This window comes from Molothrus aeneus, chromosome 3, assembly GCF_037042795.1.
Source record: "Molothrus aeneus isolate 106 chromosome 3, BPBGC_Maene_1.0, whole genome shotgun sequence".
Classification (NCBI taxonomy): Eukaryota; Metazoa; Chordata; class Aves; order Passeriformes; family Icteridae; genus Molothrus; species Molothrus aeneus.
In genome coordinates, this window is record NC_089648.1 from 68730781 (window position 1) to 68751528 (window position 20748).

A 20748-nucleotide genomic window follows, 5' to 3' on the forward strand; every position below is an offset into this window, starting at 1 on the left:
TTTCCACTACACCTGCAGCCTTTGCACCCCTTGCTCTTGTGCTCCATCAGGTCTGTTTGAAACAAAGCAAGAAAAGTCATATGAGAAGTGAAGGACAGCATGAGTCTGTGAATACATGAAGTCTTGCTCAGCAGGAAAGTAAACTAAATAAATGAACCAACTTTTTGCCATGTGTATCTCAGGTACAAAGTGGTGTCACTGAAGAAAACTGTCATCTCCCACAGTGTCCCTTGCTGACGCAGTGGCTCCAGTGCAAAGAACACAAAGTCTGTGCAGTGACAGATGCCACTTAATGTTGTTTTGGACGCTGCAACTACTTTCAGTTCTATCAAGGAGAGTTAAATCTCTTCTGTGCTGCAAGGAGATGATGATACGGGGCTACGACTTCCAACAAGAGACTACAGCTCGTTAGAAATCCATGTTTTTACAGTCCTGAACATAAATACATTCATCCCTCTTGTATCTGGGTACACTCTTCACTGTAGCACTGCTCCATGTAGGGAAAACTCACAAATATCTCTTTGAATACCTCAGGACCAATCTTCTTGAGAGTGCCTTCAAGAAGAAAATGTGTTTGCATTTTCTTCAGCTTTTCTAAACTGGTTCTGAAAATGTCTAAACCATTAAATAGCTGGCAAAAACAAACCACTCAAGGAACTATGGGGGTAAACATATTCATTTATTCAAATGTGAGGTACTGAAATATTTTGCTCACTTTTCCTTGAGAAACAACCTCTGGCAGTGGTTGGGTATGGGTGATGGGAGTGTGAAGAGCCTGGATCCTGCAATCAGCTGGCCTTGTCCCAGGAAAGTTGCTTTCCCTGTCTGGCTGTCTTCTGGCCCCTGGAGGGGACTCTGTGGGACATGTGGGAGAAGTGAGGCACTGAAAGGATAGTAAGTTCCTAACTTGTAACCTGACAAGGAGGCGGAAACAAGCCCAGGAATCTCATCTTTCTTACCCAGGAAGCTTGAGTTTTCACTTTCAAAAAGGCAATTCTTTCCTCTGCAATGTAAGGCACTATTAACCAGGAGCACGGGACAACACAGAACTGCCCACTGCACACAGGCATGAGCAACCAAGTGCAGGATTCACAAGGGTCTTGTAGATATCTAGACATGAGTTTGAGTTTTTCTGAACTCATTTTATAATTAGAAGAAGCAAGTACACATAGGACATGATAAACTTCATCCTAGTGTTGGGTATAAAATAGATAACTTTCAGAAATGAGAAAAATTTTGGTTTAAGACACCTAAATACAGATGTCTACAAGGAAGGGACAAACTGGACCTGATCAGTGGACCCGAGAGCCACCACAAACTACATTTCTATCTGGACAACTTCAACCATTTATATCTGGCCACATCCCTGCGCCTTTGGCCGTACCGGCCACATCTGTCCTGACACCATGGGACGTCAGACATCCAGCACCCATGGAGACACCTGTGTCCAAGTGTTTGAATGTAGGCATTTGGGTGTCTCTTAATCTGTTACTAAGTCTGGTTGTCTAAAATAGTCATCTAGTGCCACCTTAGATGGAAATATCTCACATACTTATATGACCTGAAGTGTGTGAGATATTTTGGCAGATGTGACACAGGGTATCACATTAAAATGACCAGAGGCAACTATAATGAGATGAAGATAAACTGGGGTTTGAAATTAGGTGGGATGAATCCCATTTTTGGTTTCCACAGCTAGCACAGATATTTGTGTTTGGGTTTTTTCTTGAATGATTGATTTGGGAAAATAGGTTGTCTACTACTTATATCCTGTTGGCTAGACAGTCTCAAGAGTTCTATGTAGAAATACTCTTCCTGGGGTCAAAATGAGCAAAAGAGTCCCTCAGAGAAGTAGCTTCTCATTTCAATCCCCAAAGCAATAGGCAAGAAAAGAGAAGTGGTTTGCAAATCACTGTAAAAGAACTTTGTGCCACAGATAAAAATTATCCTGACCTTTCTTTGAGCAATGGTGAAATGGGTGTTCACCGTGAGAGGTCATTAGGCAATCACATACAGACATGCAGAGAATATTGGCTCAATGCTTTTATTAGCAAAAATTCCTCCTGTCTGCTTCACTAAACCCTTACATTTCATGTACTCTGCGCTGCTGCTTTGGTATTCACGACGAAGAGATGTGTAATGTCTCATGTCCCTGAATACTTCCCAGGAGGAGCAGGCAGGTTTAAAGCTTGGCTTCTGGATCTGACAGTGCTTTTCTTTTTGCTCACCTACTCCTCAGACCATCCTCTCTGAGCGGTCACAGTCAAAGGGCTGCCCTGCTGTGCGCAGAGAAAAGGGGAAAATAGTCATGTTACTGACTGAAAGGTATCCCCTCCCTCTTGTTTAACAATGGGATATTCCCCCACAAATGTCCTTTCCTGAACAGCATCTGAAGAAAAGACAGACAAGATCACAAGAAGTTTATCTCTTTTCCATATTCCACGTACCACTGTTGGGTATGCAGATCAGTGGGACACAAAGCTCTGCAGGAGTCAAGAGCTGGAGGAAGGGCTGCAAATGCTGACAGGTCAGAGTCTTTCTGCAGCTGGGAGCAATGGGTGTAGGGGAGGGAAGGGCAATCTCCTTCAGCTGCTGAGGAACAGGCACATTTTCTACTTGACTGCACCCCTGCATGCTCCTTTGGCTTACAGCAGGAATTGTTTGTTCCTTCCTGATGTGTCATCCCTGTGCCTGTCCAGGCACAGGTTTGCATGAGACCTGGTATAAACCAAGTTTAAATGATCATCCTGTGGAATTGACGATATAAAATTTAATGTGGTGTTTTTACCTTCAGTCCTTGCAGTTACTGGAGTGCAGCTTAAAAGCTGCATTTATTGCAGACATTTATTTTTATTAAGAATGGATCTTTGCAGTCCATCAAAAACATTCAGCTTGGGAGGAAATGCACCATAGCTCCCTCTGCTCTCAGCTGTAGTTTCCAACCTGCATTGCTAATTGTGCAGCACACACACCAACACGTGGTGCAAGGTGTGCATGGTGCAAAGCATGGGAGAAACATCCTACAGCTCAGCACTGGCCTAGGGAATGTTTTCTCCCCACCCCTGGCATCCCACAGGGCAGACTGCTGTACACAGGGTGCTCCTAAGGATCCTCTGAAGCCAGAGATGAACCTCTGCTTCAGGAGGGGATGAGACTTTACCCTTCCTGCAGTGCTTGCCAAGGTGGGGAGAAGTGTTTCCCTGCTGCCTCCTCTCTGATGGGGCAACGTGGAAGGCAGGGTTAGAAATTGTATTTCCAAATGACAGTGTTTGAGAGACAAGTCAGGAGAGGTTACCCTGTGCCTAGCCCTGCATTAAGTGATGAGAAGCCATTTTCCTGCTGTTATTTTTAAACTAAGAATACGAAAGTGATAGACCCAGGTCAGACTGAAGCTGCACCATCCTTGGGCATCCAAAAGCTAGTGCATTTGGAAAAGTACAAGGACAGGGCAAACATACACTGATTTCCCTCCCAGAGCATTCTCCCCAGCTATTTGTACTACAGTGCTTTCCTGAGCCTTTGTTAGTAGCCTGTAATTTGCTTCCTTGAATTTGCCCTTAAATTTCATCAAACTCTCATGACTTGCCTTGAACCCACCAAGCTTTCCAGCACTGAGCTGTGGGTCAAGCCTGGGCTGTGGCAGCAGCCAGAGCTGCCCCAGGAAACTCATTCCACCCTGACTTTGCTGGGGGGCAGTCAGACAAGCCCCTGTGTCCCCCTGACCTCTTTGGCCAACCTGCAATTTGACTGTGTGTTTTTCCAGCCTGCCCAAGAGCTTCGTCCTGGCTGTCAGGGAAGGTCTTGCTGTGACCCTTCACTGTCAGGCAGGAGCAGTTTTTGTGTGTCTGCTGCCCTTCCCTGCTGCTGGGGAGCACCTTTGCCTCACAGGATCTGCAGCAGTGTGACAACAAATGCCACCAAAAGCACTCACATTTCCCTCAGCACACAAGAAAGGAGAATCAAGTCACGGTTGGGCTTGTAATAAAATGTAATTACAAGAGCTTGTATACTGAAGTTGACAATGTCTTTGCTGTATCAAATCAAGTATGTTACACTGAGATTCTGCTGTGCACAGTTCATCTGGGCCTTGTGTGTCAGCTCCTCACATGTGGTGAGGAGCTCTAAGAGGTTTGACCAAAGCACAGTGTCACGAGTATTGGGAGGGCAGAAAGAAGACAAACATCTGTGATTGTTAAAATTTACTGTGTCTCCTGAACACCACACATTTAATACTTCACCAGTTGCAAAAGAAAGCCACATTTTTGACCAAGCAGTGCTCTGAGTCAGTACCTCTTCTTCTGGGGGTTGATAACTCAGAGTTTGTGAGGTTCCACCAGCTACTTTTACCATCAGAGGAGAATATGATACAGACAATGCAGCGTGGTGTCCCCTGCAGGTGTACAGCCTCTCTCTCACAGCCCCATGGCCACCAGTGGTCCCCTCTGCAGGAACCACTCCCTTCCTCAAGCAGGGAGCAAACCTGGGCTGCATTTGTCTTCCTCGGCCTCCACCAAGCTCCTCTGCAAAGGTTTATCTTGCCAGGTTTTGTTTAAAGCAGACCAAAATGCAGAGCCTGCAGCACTGTGCTTTCAGTGGGTTTTGGTGCCAAATCCAGGGTAATTGTTGCATTTCCTTTCCCTGCTGAACTGCCTGCCTACAGACAGCCTGTAATGTAAGAACCTGGGAATGTTTTGTTTTGGGAGGTGGAAGAGACACCGAGGGTGTCGGTCAGAAAGCACTACAGGGAGGAAAATGAGCACTGCTGAAGACAGAAGGAAAGCAGTGATGTTCAGGTTTAAGTTGGGCCTTTCCATCTAACTCCTGCTGTGGCAAGCCTGATGATTTTAACCCTGAAAGGACATTCTCTGCAGCCACATGAGGCTTTTCTTTGGTAAAAGTCAGAGCCCCATGGCAGGCTTCCATGGGGTTCCCAAGCTGGCTGAGCATGCCTGGAGAGTGAGTGCGACCACAGTGGCTCTGGACAGTATGGTAAATCAGGCACTGCAAGTTTGCTCTGCTCCAATGCTTGACATTCAGTATTTGCTTGAGAGTTTTAGGCAGGGAGGGTTGAAGATTGGAAATGTTATAATCAATCCTAGCAGTCCCATCATATATAGTAGATCTATCTGAACAGAGCAGATGCCCCTAGCATTATTGAAAACCCACAGGTTTTAAGATGTTGCAAATAAATGCATTTACTGGAAGGTAGGGCTGGGAGCCCTCTGTTTTTTTATCATACATGAGATTGTGTGAACTACAGGCTGGATAATACCATAAAAGTGAGTTTCTTTTTGGTTAGTCACACTTACAGAGTTTTAACTAGACATAACATACTTGCCATTGAAACAAAGAAGCCTCCAGCTGCAGATACTTGTCACCAGAAGCCCCTCTTGAGTGGTACCCTTCCCACCATGTGAGTGAGCAATCCCAGCTTCATTCCTAGCAACATCAGCTCTGGTCACACTGGGCTCTGAAATTGTGAAAATTGAAGTGCTCTGAGAAATTTGTAGGTTTTATAGTTTATAGATTTTGTAAAAAATTGTAGTTGTTTGTAGTAATAAACACCCTTTATTTGCTTTATATAGAGAATGCTCTTGAACTACATCTTTAGATTTTCTCTGAAGCTGAGAGAGCTGTGAGCCTGCTCTGTGAAAAAAAAAACAGAAAACAGGGGGTCTTCCATTATCACTGGCCCGAGGGAGCACAATTTTGACAACATTAGCCATTGCAAAGTTTATCATAAAAGTATGAGAATTTCTTGGACCTTTGTCTCTAGCAGTGCATGCAGGCAGGACTGGGACTACTATTCTGCCCATATGCAGGAAATCAAATGCCTGGACAAAATAACATTTGGAAACATATTGCTACAGCTGGGTTGTTTTTTTTTTAATTAACCTTTGTTCATAGGCGACCCTTACTAGAAGCTGTGAAGGATGCTGTATATTCCCTTGGTATTGTGCATATAGCTGTATATTTGTTTTCTTTATTAAAATCTGGGCAGAGGAAAATGGCCCAGATTCCACTCCATTTCCCCTGCTCAACTTCAGCAGCTGCATGGAGTTGTGATGAAGTAACTGTGCTGATGGAGTAGATCCAGAAGCCCACTACTAACATGCATGGTAACAGATGCTATAAAATTGCAGAGAGGAAATGTTTGGCAATTACCCTCTAGCATGGCTACCTCATGGCCCAGCCCAGCCTCCCCACACAGGAATGCTGTGGATGAAGAGGAGGGAAGTCCATTTTGGTATTGGTAGCACTTCTGAGGTGAGGCAGGATTTGCAGAACCAGAGAATTTGTGAGAAAAATCAGGCTGGCAGGAACTTTAGGAGATCATCTACTCCAAACCCCCTCTGACTGCAAGATCCAGCCTTCATAAGACTTATCTGCAGGATGCAGGGTCGAGGTGGTATCCCCAAGGTTGTGGGATTCACCTCTTGGACATCTGCAATAGAAGCCTCACCACCTGAGCAACTCTCCCTACTGTACTCATGGTCAGGAGAGGAAAATGGGAAAGATAAGGGTTTTGTGGTCAGGTGAAGATAAGGCTGTGGTCAGGTGAATCCCACCCAGGGTCACACATCTGTGGTGTGTTTCTTGCTGCTTTGTGAGCAATGGTAAGAGGGAAAATGACGGCATTGAGAAAACTGCCTTGGGATAAAAAAACCAACCAAACTAAAATGAAAACTAAATAAAGAGTTGGTTTGCTTTTTTTTTTTTTTTGTCTCCTTAGGGCAGATGAGCCACCCACCGTGCCTGGACCCCAGCCTGGCTGCTGGGGAGATGCAGTCCCCCAGGATGGCAGGGAAGAAGCGAGGGCGGCCCCCGCTGCAGCCAGCACCCATCAAAATGGCTGTTCACAACCTCTTCTCAGCACCAGCCAGTGCTCTGCCAGGCATGAAGATCCCAAAGAAGAGAGGGAGAAAACCTGGGCACAAGGTAGATGCATGGCTTTCACATTCCTTGTCCATCTCCTAGTGGTCTTCATACATTTTCTTCTAGAATTTCGACTGAAATGCAGGAACAGAGGAAAAGTTGTGCAAGTCTGGGGCAGAGCAATGCGAAGAAAAAAACCCCAAAAAACGAAAGAGAAGATGGTTTCTCTTCTACCTGATCTGGTGAAAAAAATCACAGAATCGTAGAGTATTCTAAGTTGAAGGAGATCCATCAGGATCATTAAGTCCAACTCCTGGTCCTGCAAAGGACGCCCCAAGAACCACACTATGTGTGTTTTCCCAAAGGTTAAAGTTATTTGAATTTGGTCTGTTTGAAAATGCTTTCCACAGTGTTGTGTGGGATGGCTGCACACCTTTGGGGAAGGGTTTCTCATTTGTCACTTTCCTCTCTCTCACTAACAGTGATTAGAAATTGAACAAGCTGAACAGAGAAGGAAAGGAATACAGGAGAGTGGAAATAAAGGGGGGGGTGGGGGGTGGGAAGCTACTTTCCAAAGGAAAAAAGAAAAGAGGGGCATGTGAGAAAAATAATGGTATTTCACTTTATTTGTCTGCTCACTGCCCAGGTCTCTGTGCAACCCTGGGGCAAAGGCAGAACTAAAGAAAGCCAGGAACCCTTAGTGCCTTAAGCCCTTCTGATGCTGCTGCTGGGCTGGGTGTCTCCCACCACATCACTTGCAGTGGGCTCAGCGCTGCAGTGGGAGCAGTGCCACTGTGATGCCTCACACCAGGCAAAAATGTACTGTGATGCTCAGGGAAGGAGAATTTGTTCTGGGGAGTGAAATTGGGCCACAGCTTAGTAAGGAGTCTTTTGTTAGCAGATTGCTCTGTTTATCTCTCCGTCTCTGTCCCCAGCCAGCTCGGGGCACTGTGCATGTTTGCCATGCCTGTTCCTTGTTCTGAATGGGCACTGGCACAGACATGCAGAGTGATGCGCAAGGAGGGCAAATTGCAGACTGTTGGAAAATCAGAGCTGCTTGGGTTTGTGGTTTCAAGACACAAAAGCAAATAAAACAATCAGGGTATGCACAAGGCTGACCCAGCCTTCCTGGAGAAGATCTTGTCCAGGGTGTTGCCTGGCTCTTCCATGGATCTCTCCTGGCTCATAGGAGGCAACAACATCCCATGCATGGTGCTGCTGGCTGAGCTCTGGACACAGGGGCCGACTGTTTGATTGCTGTGAGCCTTGGACTTGAGCTTAATCTAGAGCAGGCTACCCTCATCTTTACCTTTCTCTCCTTTCCCCTAATCTCTGGCCAACAGTTGTCCAAAATAGAGCTCCGAGCTAAGACTGGGACAAAGATTCAAGTGTTTTGTAGAATGTGGGATATGGAAATACTTTTTGTTTTTTCACTTACATATCAGGAGAAAACTCCAGGATGGAAATATCTGAATTGCTTTACTTGAGGTATTTCTTATATCAAGTTTATTATATATCATATTTATTTCAAGTAATTTAGTTATTATCAGTAAAGTGGGTGACTTGCAGACTCTTCAGATCAAAACCATTCAGTCTGGACAATAATAAATGTGGTGAAATTGGGTCTTTGAGGTTTGAGATTGAGTGATTTGCCAAATACCACAATGACCTTGTATGCAGGGTTTTTCAGACCCTGTCCCTTCTGTCCCTGCTTGTCTTGATGACCCCCACTTCTTGCTCATGCATTTGCATTTGATTTGTAATTTGACCAAAAAAAAAAAAAAAAAAAAAAGAAAAAGAATGCTGTGGAATATGTTCCGTTCTATCCCAAATGTACCCATTCATCCACCTGGAAAAATGCCTTTCACCAATCACCACACATATAGAAATGGGAGAAGTGATAGACTTAAATTCCTGGAAATGCTGCAGTAGCACTGTGCTTTGGACCTATGTGGCTGAGCATTTGATTGCTGTGTCCCTCACTTCTTCCAAAGGGACACTTTATCCCTGGCTGGGTACCACACACTCCTCCTCTTTGTCCCCAGGCACTTGGAGAGGAGGCAACAGCATCCTTCCTTCGGCACTGGATCTGAGATGAGGCTTCTTCTAGGCAAGCATGGCACATAACAAGGCATCCTTTTATATCCAATGGCTCAGGTGGATGGGGCTGACACTGATGAGCTGCAGCACCCATGGCACCTGGCCTGGCTGATTTGAGCTGTAGGATTCATACAACAAAGCAATGTTTTTCCATGAGGTGCCTTTGTACGCTGTGTGCTCAGCTGAAGTGAGCCCCTCTCCATTCAAAGCACTTCCCCAGAGTGAGTCAAAAATTACATTTTTTGATGGGGAACTCTAGCTTGATTTAATTAGCTCGATAATTGTATGAGTTTCAGATACCACAAGACTTAAATGCATTTTAAAAAATGACTCCTTGCCCAAATGGCAGACGACCAAATTCTTTATAGCATCCAGAGAGCTGAATTGTTACAGAACAGATGGAAAAATACTTCTGAATTTTTAAGAAACTAGGAATTTACAGCCTAGATTTAAATATATTTTGACCAAGATGTGAATAACAGACATTTTCAATCACATGCTCTTTATAGACAGGTGACCCATTGCCTGTTTTCATTGATATTAAAGGAAATATCTGTGTCTTCCTGAAATGACATTTCATCACACTTCATCACCAAGAAAAGTCTTTTCCTTGCTATTCTGTTTATTTTTTCACAGCTTTGGCTATAAAATTTCATCAGCTGTTTTTCCAAAAACTGTTTTGTACCTTATGTGGAGCTATTTGCCATAAAATGTTACATTTCCCCAAAATACAATATTCTTTCTGATTGTCTAAATCTCTGGGAAAAAGCCTATTCTGGCAGCCAGGGGGGAGGTTAGTCGATGGATGGGTTTTATTTCTGTGGCTGTGAGTGAGAGCAGCCCTGAAGAGCTGCCTGGAAAGGCTGTAAGAGGGAAGGGTTTGTTAGCACCCTGCAGGGAGTCGCCCTGTCAGAGGACATTGAGGCACGTGTGCATGGGGCAGCACTGCAGCACAGACCACCACGTCCCTCCCAGAGGGCAGCAAAGCCATGGCACCCTTTGGGCAGCTCTAGGGCAGTTTGTCCCTCTATGCAACCAGTGCAGCTCCCAGCCAGGGAGGTGGCCCCAGCCCAGCTCAGCCAGGTGGGGCGGGCAGTGAGAGTCACACGTGTGGAGTGACAGTTCCATTACGGGGCACGGGTTACCCTGCTGCCCTGGGAGTCAATACTAATGATGACAAATAAGCAGTCAGGATTTGGATGCATCGGGAATGAGATTGCACAGACAACCTTAAAGTGTCCTGTTTATTCACCTGTCCTGCGATACAGCCTTGGATTTGGAGGTTGTATACTCTCCTGTCAAGGTTACCTGCCTCATTCTCTGTGGAACACTGATGGGATGTAGGAGGCTGTGTGCAGACTCTCTTGCATCATTTGTTGTGCAGAATAAAGTTATTGCACAACACAAGAAAAGGTGGGAAAGACCTTGGATAGTGCTTGCCTTTGCCAGCTGACCTCCCCTCTCACCCTCAGTGACAGGGCTTGTGCTATGAGTGTCCTCACTCACAGCCAAATGCACCCAGTCACGGACCCCAAAATATGTGCTCAGAAGCTCTGTGCTTCCCTGGTGCATATTTAATGGCAACCTTCTGTCCAGCCATCAGAAATCCACCTGGCAGGACCAGGCTGGCTCAGACACTCACCTTAGTGCACATTTGCAGGGGCTGGAGATGGTTCTGTCTCCGGCAGCAAAAGCTCCCATTGCCAGGAGGTGCCTCTGCCTTCTGGAAGGACAAAGGCCCATGGGGATGGGGTGAATTCCGGCCTTTTCTAGCAATTGTTTTTTCAGGACAAGGGACAACAGGTACAGGGGAACAGGGAGCCATAAAAATGAGAACCTGCATCTAAGTGGTTTAAGAAAACTGCAGGGAAAGATTGTGTTGTGGTTCATCCTGTTACTTTCCCATGTATTTTATTATACAAGCTGGCAGAGGTCTTCAGAAATAAAAAAAATGTTGCCTGGCAAATGTTCTTCACCCTCTTTCTTTTTTTTGGTGGGGATGACAAAAATATCAGTTAGATAAATCCTGGCTTCTCTGAAGAGGTGTGCAGATTGTAATAAAAACTCCAGGACTCAGCAGAGTCCTCCCCATCCCCAGTCATTGCATACTCAAACAAACTTGTAGCCAACATTGATGGCACAAAAGCCCACTCTCTCTGCATCTAATGCATGGTGACTTTGATAAAGTAGACACACTTATTTCCTGCCCAGAATCCCTGATCAGCTTTCTCTGATCCCATTTCCATGGTAGAAAGTCTGTAAGAGTAGGGAGGTGGTTGTAGATCTTGTTTTAAAGCAACCACTTTTACATCTCATGCTGTGCATATCAAAACTCACAACATTTGATAGTCAAAAGTTGATTCCAATGCCTTACCACAAGGATTTCCCAATGTGCTCTGACAGATTTCCTCTGTCTCTTTTTCTTTCTCTTTCTCTCTTCTTCACTGCTTTTTTTGACTCTCACACATATGTGCTTTCTACTGGCAGGCTCTCAGTCAGCTGGTGGTTGGGTTGGCTTTTCCATAGAGAAGACTCAGTCCAAGAAAAGACATCTTTAAATGGAATACTTTGAGATTTACCCTTCATTATATTCAAGGACTACTCAGGATTTCAGTGGCCAGGAGGCAGCTAAGCTGTTGTTTGCTTAGTGTACTGTCTCTTGCACTAATCAGGCATTGTTTCATTTTGATTTAACAAAGCCCAGTTCTCTACTACCCCTAATAAAATGACATTTATCTGTACCCAGAGGCTGTAGAACACATTTTGTTGCAATTAATTTTGCAGTAAATTGTTCACTAAAACAGGGGGGCTTTCCATAAACAAAGAAACGGGCTTCCACACTATAGAGTTTACACAAGCCTTGCCTTCTGTTTATTTGCTCTTGGATGTAAGGCTGCCTGAGCCTCCAAGATCTGGGAGGGGAAAAAGGTCTGATGATGCTGGTGAGGCAGTGCACAGTGTTGGTGGGGCAGCATACACTCACGAGGCTCAGGGGCTGAAGAGGGGACTTTTGTGCCTCTGTTTGGGACCACAGGAATGTGAGCCAGTAAGGATATTAGGGAGCCAACATGTAAGTGAAGCAGAGTTTGTCAGGTATACTGTCTCAAAAATAGTATCTATATAGAGAAATGTAAGAGTGAGAGCATACAAGTGTTGCTAGAGCCTGTCCAGAGAAGGACAACAAAGCCAGTGAAGGGTCTGGAGCATCAGCTTTATGAGGAGCAGCTGAGGGAGCTGGGGTTGTTTAGCCTGGAGAGAAGGAGGTTTAGGGGAGACCTTTTCAATCTCTATAGCCACCTGACAGGAGGGTGTAGCCAGGTGAGGTTGGTCTCTTCTCCCAGACAATCAGCAGTAAGGAAAAGGTAAATGGCCTCAAGTTTTGCTAGGGGAGGTTTGGATGGTATATTTGGAAAAAAATCATCGCTAAAAGGGTGTTCAAGCACTGGAACAAAGGGAATGGTGGAATCACTGTGCCTGGAAGTGTTCAAAAGATATGTAGGTGTTTAGGGACATGGTATAGTAGTGGTCCTGGCAATGTTAGGAAATGATTGGACTCGATGATCTTAGCAGTCTTTTCCAACCTAAATGCTTTTGTGATTTTATATCTGCACATCTCTCTAGAAATATATCTATTTTATGTAATAAATACAGAGTGTGTACAAATGCACCTATGTACATACATATTCTTTGTGTATGTGTGTGTATATATATATGTGATCAAAAACAAGCCCAGAAGCCTAACATATGGGCTACCCAAAGTTTCACTTTGCCAGCCCACTTTGCCATAGAAAAGCGAATAATTGACATATTGCTATAGAATGTAATAAATCATGCTGCTTCTCACCTTCTTAGGTGGAATAAATCCCAAACTGGATGGAGACCTTGGTTTTTGAAACTCTATTCTCTTCCCATTCAGTAAAGATTTTGATACGGTCTCTCACAGTATCCTTCTGGACAAAATGTCAGGCACACAGCTGGATAAACACATCATGCCATGGGTGAGCAACTGGCTCACCAGTCAGGCACAAAGGGTTACAGGGAATGGGGTGACATTGGACTGGTGACCTGTCACTGATGGGTTTCCCACAGGGCTCAATGCCCCAGCCCTGTGCTCTTCAACATCTTCATAAATGACTTGGATGCAGGTCTGGAAGGGACACTAAGAGAGCTCACAGATGATAAAAAACTGGGAGGAGCTGTTGATTCCTTCGAGGGCAGGGAGGCCCAGGAGAGAGACCTTGACAAATCAGAGGATTGGGCAAACACAAACCCTATGAATTTCAATGAGGTAAAGTGCTGGATTCTGTACCTGGGATGGATACACAGACAGATTGGGCAATGAGAGGCTGGGAAGCAGTGCTGTGGAAAGGGACCTGGGAATCCTGGCTGATGACAAGTGGAACATGAGTCAGCAGTGCCCTGGCAGCCAGAAGGGCCAGCGGTGTCCTGGGGGCATCAGGCTCAGCATCACCAGCCAAGCAAGGGAAGGGATTGTCCTGCTTTGCTCTGCTCTGCACTGGGGTGGCCTCATCTCGAGTGCTGGGGGCAGTTTTGGGCACCACAGTATAAAAAGATATTAAAGTATTAGAGAGCATCTAAAGGAGAACAACAAAGACGGTGAAGGGCCTTGAGGTGAAAGCATATGAGGAGTGGCTGAGGTCACTTGGTCTGCTCAGCCTGGAGGAGACTGAGGGGAAGCCTCACTGAAGTCTACAAATTCCTCATGAGGGGAAAAGGAGGGGCAGGCACTGATCCCTTCTCTGTGGTGAGCAGCAACAGGACCTGAGGGAATGGCCTGAAGTTGTATTAGGGAAGATTTAGGTTGGATATAAGGAAAAGGTTCTTCACCCAGAGGGTGGTTGGGCACTGGAACAGGGTCCCCAAGGAAGTAAGCACCAAGCCTAACAGAGTTCAAAAGGATTTGGACAATGCTCTCAGGCACAGGGTGTGACTCTTGGGGATGGTCCTGTGGAGGGCCTTGATGATCCTTGTGGGTCCCTTCCAACTCAGCATAGTCAGTGATTCTGTGAAAAGAAACTGACAGCACTTTGTCACTGGTCATTCTTGATCCCAATCTGAAGGCAAGACAACTCTACAAAAACGGGACAACCCAGGCAAGTGAGAAATGGCACTAACCAGGGGCCAGCTCAGGGTCCCCCATACAGTTGTAACTGCCATACGGCAGGAGGTGAAATCCACAGCTTGTCTCAGATGCACTTATTGAATATTTTTTCCTCTTTCAGGCTGAAAACAAAAGGATTTAGCTTGCCCCAGGGAAGGCGGTGGTAAAAACTCACTTAGATGTCCCTAAGTCCTACATACTTCCCTCTCCTTTCCACAGCTTTCTAGTTTTACCATTATACTGAAACAGTGACAATTATTATAGACATTTTAACTTCATAATCATGGACAACAAGTCCAAAGTCTTCATCCAAAACAACTTCTACTCTCCACCAAGGATTGCTCAAGGTTTGGTTTGTAGGCAGTTGTCTACTTCATTTCTGCCTAAAATATACTTTGTACATTGTCCACTGAAAAACAACAAAAGGAAATAAGTACCTGTCAGAAGAACATTTTGGTGTAGGACATGTAAATATATAAGCCAGCAAGCTGTGTGCTTGGCTCTCTGCTTTCCCCCTACTCCTCTTCTCAGCAAGAGGAAAAGCAAGAGTGGTACCTTCAGGTCACATCCATCACATAAGTCCTTTTTAAATATGAGGACCTGATCATCATTTGACTGGTGAGAAGTTGCCAGGTACTGGCAGCATAAAGACACAGTGATATTGCACCGTAAATTCACATCATGCTTCTCTTCTCCAAGCTGGGCTGCAGGTTGCAAAGCTCACAGGGTGCAGCAGCGCAGCAGTTTGTATTTACTAGCTGGTAATAGCACAATCTGGACCACAGTGTGAGCTTATTTACATGGGTGTCAGCCCAGAGTAGCCTCTTGGTGCCACTGGATTTACACAAGATTTACAGCCCTGCAACCAAGAGCAGAATTTGGCCCTAAATTATGATGCAGTTAAAGACCCCATGTTTCTGAGTTGTGGAGCATTGTTTACACCCACATGAAATGGCTCGTAAAATGCCATTGCGCTGATTTGTTGGAGTGTTAGGCTCAATTTGCTCAGGTGTAAATAACTACCCGGTGGGTGGCATAATATTTGCATCCTGTAGCTTAAGGCGTTGCTGTCTGCAGCAAATCAGTCAGGCTTCAGGCTCCAGTATCCTCCTGGGAGCAGGATGGATCTTCTGGCCTGGAGAAAGTGATGCAATAGCAGATTGCTAATGAGTGGGAGTTCATGGGGCGTGACATCCATAGAATAAAATTGGAATATCTTGTGTATACTTTCATTATTTTTTGCAGCTGAAGTCTCGTGTCCTGATGACTCCTTTAGCAATCTCTCCGCCGAGAAGCACGCCGGAGCCAGATATCAGCTCAATCCCCCAGGATGCAGCCACGGTACCCAACTCAGACACCCCACAGGCTCTCACAGGTACTCAGCCTCAAGTGCTCCTTGGCCAAGGGGTGAGCAGGAGCCACGAGCTGACAGCCAGATGTCACAGCCAGATGCTGGGCTTTCCAGAGCAGGGGGAGCTCATGAAAATGGGGTGTTTGCAGATTAGTCTAGTGACCAGTGACAAGGAGCAAAGTTATCCTACAAGATTTTATTTTGACTGCTGTGTGTCAAGTTTAGTGGAGATGTCAGTCCCATTGCTCTTGAAATGTGAACATCAAAAACCCATGAATGCTCCATTTTATACCTAACATTTTCACCCCATCTAATACGTTGCAGTGATCAACTTAAATCCCTGTGTGAACATGAAACATCTGTTACAGCTGTGGGGAGAAGAACGGAGGAGCCATGGTCTGACTGTAGGCAGGGCTGCCAGCACAAAAACCCCAATACCTTATCACAGCAGCAGGCATGGTCATTTCCAAATCTAGTCAGAAAACACGGTCTTACTCCTTCTTTTTGTTTATAGTACCAGAAGTAACATAGGTCAAGGCTTTTAAAGTGATGTAAATGAGAAGAAAATCAACAAGACAGCTGATTTACCCTGAGATTTCAGCAGAGAAATGGATTAGATAACATTAGAATCTAAACACAACACATAAATCCCATTATTTCTTAGCTGGGATGCACAGAGGAGAAGTTTTCCATCTGCTCTGGTGGCAGAATGATACTAAACCCAGCAACAATGACAATAATATGTTTTATTCTCGTTTGTCCCTTCACACGCAAAGTCTGCAAAGCACTTGGCAAACAGCAGCTGAGTGGATGGAAGTGCCCTGAGAGGCTGTGCCCAGGGCTGCTTTTGAAGCGGGACAGGGAGGCACAGTCCTGCAGCCCTGCCAGATCACCAGGGTGGCTCCAAAGGCTCTGTGGGTCATTTCAGGTAGTGCCCCACACCTCTGTCTGCCCATCCTCATGCCACTGGCACCTTTCCTCCCTACAGAGCATGCAGGTTCCCACCAGGGCTGGCAGGAAGTGAAGGGAAGCTCAAGCCAGCTTTTACCTCCCTCTCTGCTTCAGAAGGACTGTAGGGACCCTGGCTCTGCAGTGGGGGACCCAGCACATTGCCTGCAAGCTGCAGAGTCCCTCCCACAGCTGAGCCCCGACAAAACCAGGGGATTGTCACACAGAGAACCTCATTCTGCAGATTTGTCAAGGTGTGGACTCTGGGAAAGCTGCACTCTGACATCCCCCTGCAATTCCTGCTTGCCGCTGCCGTATTTTCAGTGTACTATCCCTTTGTTTGTTTGGCACATGGAAGGTGTGAAGTGGTGTAATGATAAGTATGATTGCTATTATCCCCCTGTTTACCCTGGATGTACTGCTTGAGCCCCTTCTGCTGGTCCCTGCAAGATGGGGAAGCAGAGTGCACTGTGACAGTTGCACTAGATTTTCATTATGGTGATGCAAACTGTAAATTATTTCCAACTTTACACAGCTGTCATCATGTCCTCCACTCTGCTTGATGCAGTTTTTTTGTCACATATCTGATTTCTGTCAGAAGATAATGTTATATTGTTTGAGAGATGACAGCTCGAGCACACTCAGCCAGCTATTATAATATGTCTCACTTTAGCCTGACTTTAGGCTGTGTCTTAGTCGCCCTTAGTTACCCAGCTCTATCCCTGCTTCCCCTGAGATGCAGTTAGCCTCAGCCAAGCTTAAAATAAGTTCATGGTAGTGAGGAGAATGCTCAATTTTTGGCTATTGCTGGCAGGCCTGATGGCATGTAGAAAAACTGCCTTTGCAGCTTTTGAGAGGAGGTGTGCAGGGCTTGGCTGTGGAGAGGCTGGGGCAGACTCCCTCAGGGACCCCTCTGAAGCACACTCACGTTGTTGCAGTCCCAGAATGTAGCACTGCACACCATGTACCATTTCTCTCAACTTAATGCAGTTTGTAGAGTGTTAGGTTGGACATGGAGGGTTAGGAAGCTCCCAAAGACCAGATTTCTGCCATGGCACTGTGCAGCAAAACCCTCCAGAAATTACAGCTGCGTTTGAAGAAGGAAGGATCCAAAGGCTTTACAAAAGTCATCTCAGAGCAGTGCTTCTCACAGCAGCTGTCAATGAACCAGTCTAAAAACAAAGGAAAAAAATAATCTGAAAACACACCTCAGGCTGGCATTCCCTCCTTGCTGTGAAGTCACCACTGCTAGTTACTGTTCTGCACTCCCAGAACATTTTTCTGGTCACAAGTTGCGTGGACAAAGTGGAGTCAAGACAGCAAACCCCAGGCATACATAGGAGCTTTTTTAGATGTGTGTAGCTTATCCTAACCTGTGAAACTGAGCTAGACCTAAACTCAGCTTGTTTTGCTCTGGCAATGGGTCATTAGCACAAGGAAGTCTGGCTCTGGCATCACAAGTGACAACAATTCACCAGTGAAGGAAGAACTTGGGAAATGAATAGAAATGTAGAATGCTAGCATTTCCTAGGATGCTCCCAGGACTGTTTTGTAATAACCTTGTTGGGATTTTATGTCTACAGTCTGCATTTATGTCAACAAGCAAGCGAACCTGGGGCCGTACCTTGACAGAAGAAAGGTGCAGCAGCTGCCGGAGCACTTTGGCCCCGAGCGGCCGTCAGCAGCCCTGCAGCAGGCAGTGCAAGCCTGCATCGACTGTGCGCTCCAGCAAAAGGTGGTCTTCTCCCTCCTCAGGCAGGGCTATGGAGGAGAGATGGTGTCAGGTGAGGGGTTTGTGCACAGTAGGGAAGTGTTTAATATGTTCCTTAATCCTGACTGCCCTGGATGTCCTGTTCCCATCAGTGGGGTGGCAACCAGCTTTGAATATCACTTATGCCTTTGCAAAATGAGCTGCTGCAGGAATCGCCTTGGTGTCAGATGAAAGAATGTTGGTCAAGGGTATTGCAGTGGTGATTCAGGTGAGGAACATGCACTCCAGAGTCTGCCTCTTACCACTCTTTGGAACAGTGCTGAGGCCAGGGCTGAGAGCTGTTTTCATGCAGCTATTCAAGCGTGGGCAGCAATGCCAGCCCACTTCATGACACACATTGCCACCACAAGTACACATGCATGCCTCGTGTGATGAGGGTGGCAGAACTCTGGAACAAGTTGTCCAGAGAAGTGATGGATGCCCCAAACTCAGATGCCCCAAGCTCAGATATATTCAAGGTCAGGCTGGATGTGTATTGGAGCAATCTGAGCTAGCTGAAGATGTCCCTGGTCATTGCAGGAGGGTTGGACTAAATGACCTATAAAGGTCCCTTCCAGCCAAAATCTTTATATAACTTGATGATTCTGTGTTTCACAAAAGGACAACTTTAATGGAGTTTAGCTGCTCTGCCTGCAGCTCATGGGCCAAACCTGCTCTCTGCTGCAGGAAATGCAAAAGTCCCACAGCAAATTCCCCATGCAGCAGGACTGCACACAGTCTACACAAATATATCAGAGAGAATAAAAGACCAAGGGGAGCTTCCCAGCAGCTCCTTGTCTTCCCGCAGTGGCACTTCTTGCTGCGTCTGATGAAACTCCCATGTCCCACAGTGAATCCCCTGGCCCAGTTCTCAGTGTGAATGTGAACTTTTCTTCTATCACAGCAAGAGTTTTGTGTCACAACATTATTTTGGCATATGGGGATGCAGTGGGAATGAAACAATGATGGGAATATGGGAACAGCACTCTCCAATGAGCTGCTGCAGATGAGTCAGGCACAAACACAAAGCCAAGGATTGCAAGTCCAATCAGTTTCACAGGGACTGCAGATGCTCAGCTGTGCCACTGGGACCTTCTTGTGTGGGAGCCCAAGCTCTGGCCCTCTGTGCAGCATATAAATCTTGCTTCTTCCCTCTCCTCAAGTTCTCTGTAATCACAGGTGTGCCTTCCCTAAGGGACACCAAAAATACTCTGAGAATGTTCCAGACTTGTTCACAGAAACACAAGACTGAATCAATTCATGCAAAGTTTCATTTTTGCCTCGTTCTGTGCTGCATATATGACTTTCATTAGAATCAGGAGAGTCATATTATGCACCAAGCCTGCCAAAATCCTTGGTCTCAGCTCCTCTGAGCTGGCTCAGCTTCAACTTCACCTGAACTAAACATTTCTCGTAATTTCATGGTTCTTCTAGTCATCAAAGAGGGGTGAATGGCCTCCTAGTCATGGCATGGCTCTGTAATTGCACTTCACTCCCAGCAGTGCAGATGAGTTTTGTCAGGGGCTTTCCATTCTTCCCATGGCTTGGCTCACAGATGCTCAACCAGCTGTGGAGCATGATCCCTCACAGCAGCTCAGGCCAACAGGAAATCTCTGAAGTTATCCCCAAAATTATAAGTCTAATGTTGCAATTTTTTCTTGTTAGTAGTGGTGGCAGCTAAACTATAGGATTGGGAAAGAACCTTCCAGGTGGAAGACTTCAGGCAGCCATATCATGCTGTCCTCCCTACAAATCTGTTGAAATTGAATCTGTCTTGCTATAACAGATCCTGGTGGGTCTGTTTTGACCCCTCCACCCCTCCCATGGCTTTTATGCCCTTTTTTTGATTCCTGGGTAAGTATGCCCCCTGACAGGCTTACACAGGAATTTTAATTGCCCTGTTCTTACCCTTAAATGTACTTCTAAGAGAGCCACCCCCATCCTGCTAGGCTGAAATACACAGTTCCTTTCAGGTGAGGAAGATCACTGCACCAGTGAAAGGAGTGCAGGTGTCTTGCACAGTCCCACATAGCAGGATGGTGTTGGCTGCAATGCCACAGGGAAAATTTCTGTTCCCCAAACATCAATGCAGTCTGCCCGTGCACTTCTGCAAGTGTGAATTCCCCCTTCTTCAGCATGTATGACCAAATGATGATGCCCATCACAGAATGATGCCCATCACAATCCATATCAGGTTTCTCCTGAACTTTGTATAGCGGCTTTAACACTCCATTTTCTCTCCTGGAAATGTTTTGTTCCACACCTTCTGGAAATATAGCTGAGTTTTTCATGACTCTGTGACCTTGCTGTTTTATGGGCATCTGTAAGCTTGCATTATCATTTCTTGTCCCACCAGGTTGTTTTGAGCATCTCCAAAGAGTTATGGATTTCTAAACACTTTATATGTTTATTTTACAGATTGTTTTTCACTCATTTTTACTAAGTCAAAAGTCAAAATCAGTCAACTCTTTCTGTGCAATCTCCCAGGCCTCTCCTCCATCGGTGATGTCTGCCAGATTACAGCATCCACAAAATCTCTTTGTGCCAGCACGGACTGCTGCTGGTTTCTCTCTGAGACTTGGGATCTCCTGCCAGCAGATC

The 20748-nt window shown here is 45.8% G+C and overlaps 1 protein-coding gene across 1 annotated transcript in view; it reads left to right on the forward strand.

Annotated features, from left to right (window-relative positions):
• SCML4 (Scm polycomb group protein like 4) overlaps positions 1–20748 on the forward strand; it is a 65318-nt gene that overhangs the window by 15769 nt on the left and 28801 nt on the right. The window contains exons 2-4 of the mRNA XM_066545820.1: positions 6734–6939; positions 15344–15473; positions 17981–18181. Of these exons, the coding sequence (XP_066401917.1) occupies positions 6739–6939; positions 15344–15473; positions 17981–18181 (532 nt within the window). The 5' untranslated portion in view covers positions 6734–6738. The remainder of the gene's footprint in view (positions 1–6733; positions 6940–15343; positions 15474–17980; positions 18182–20748) is intronic.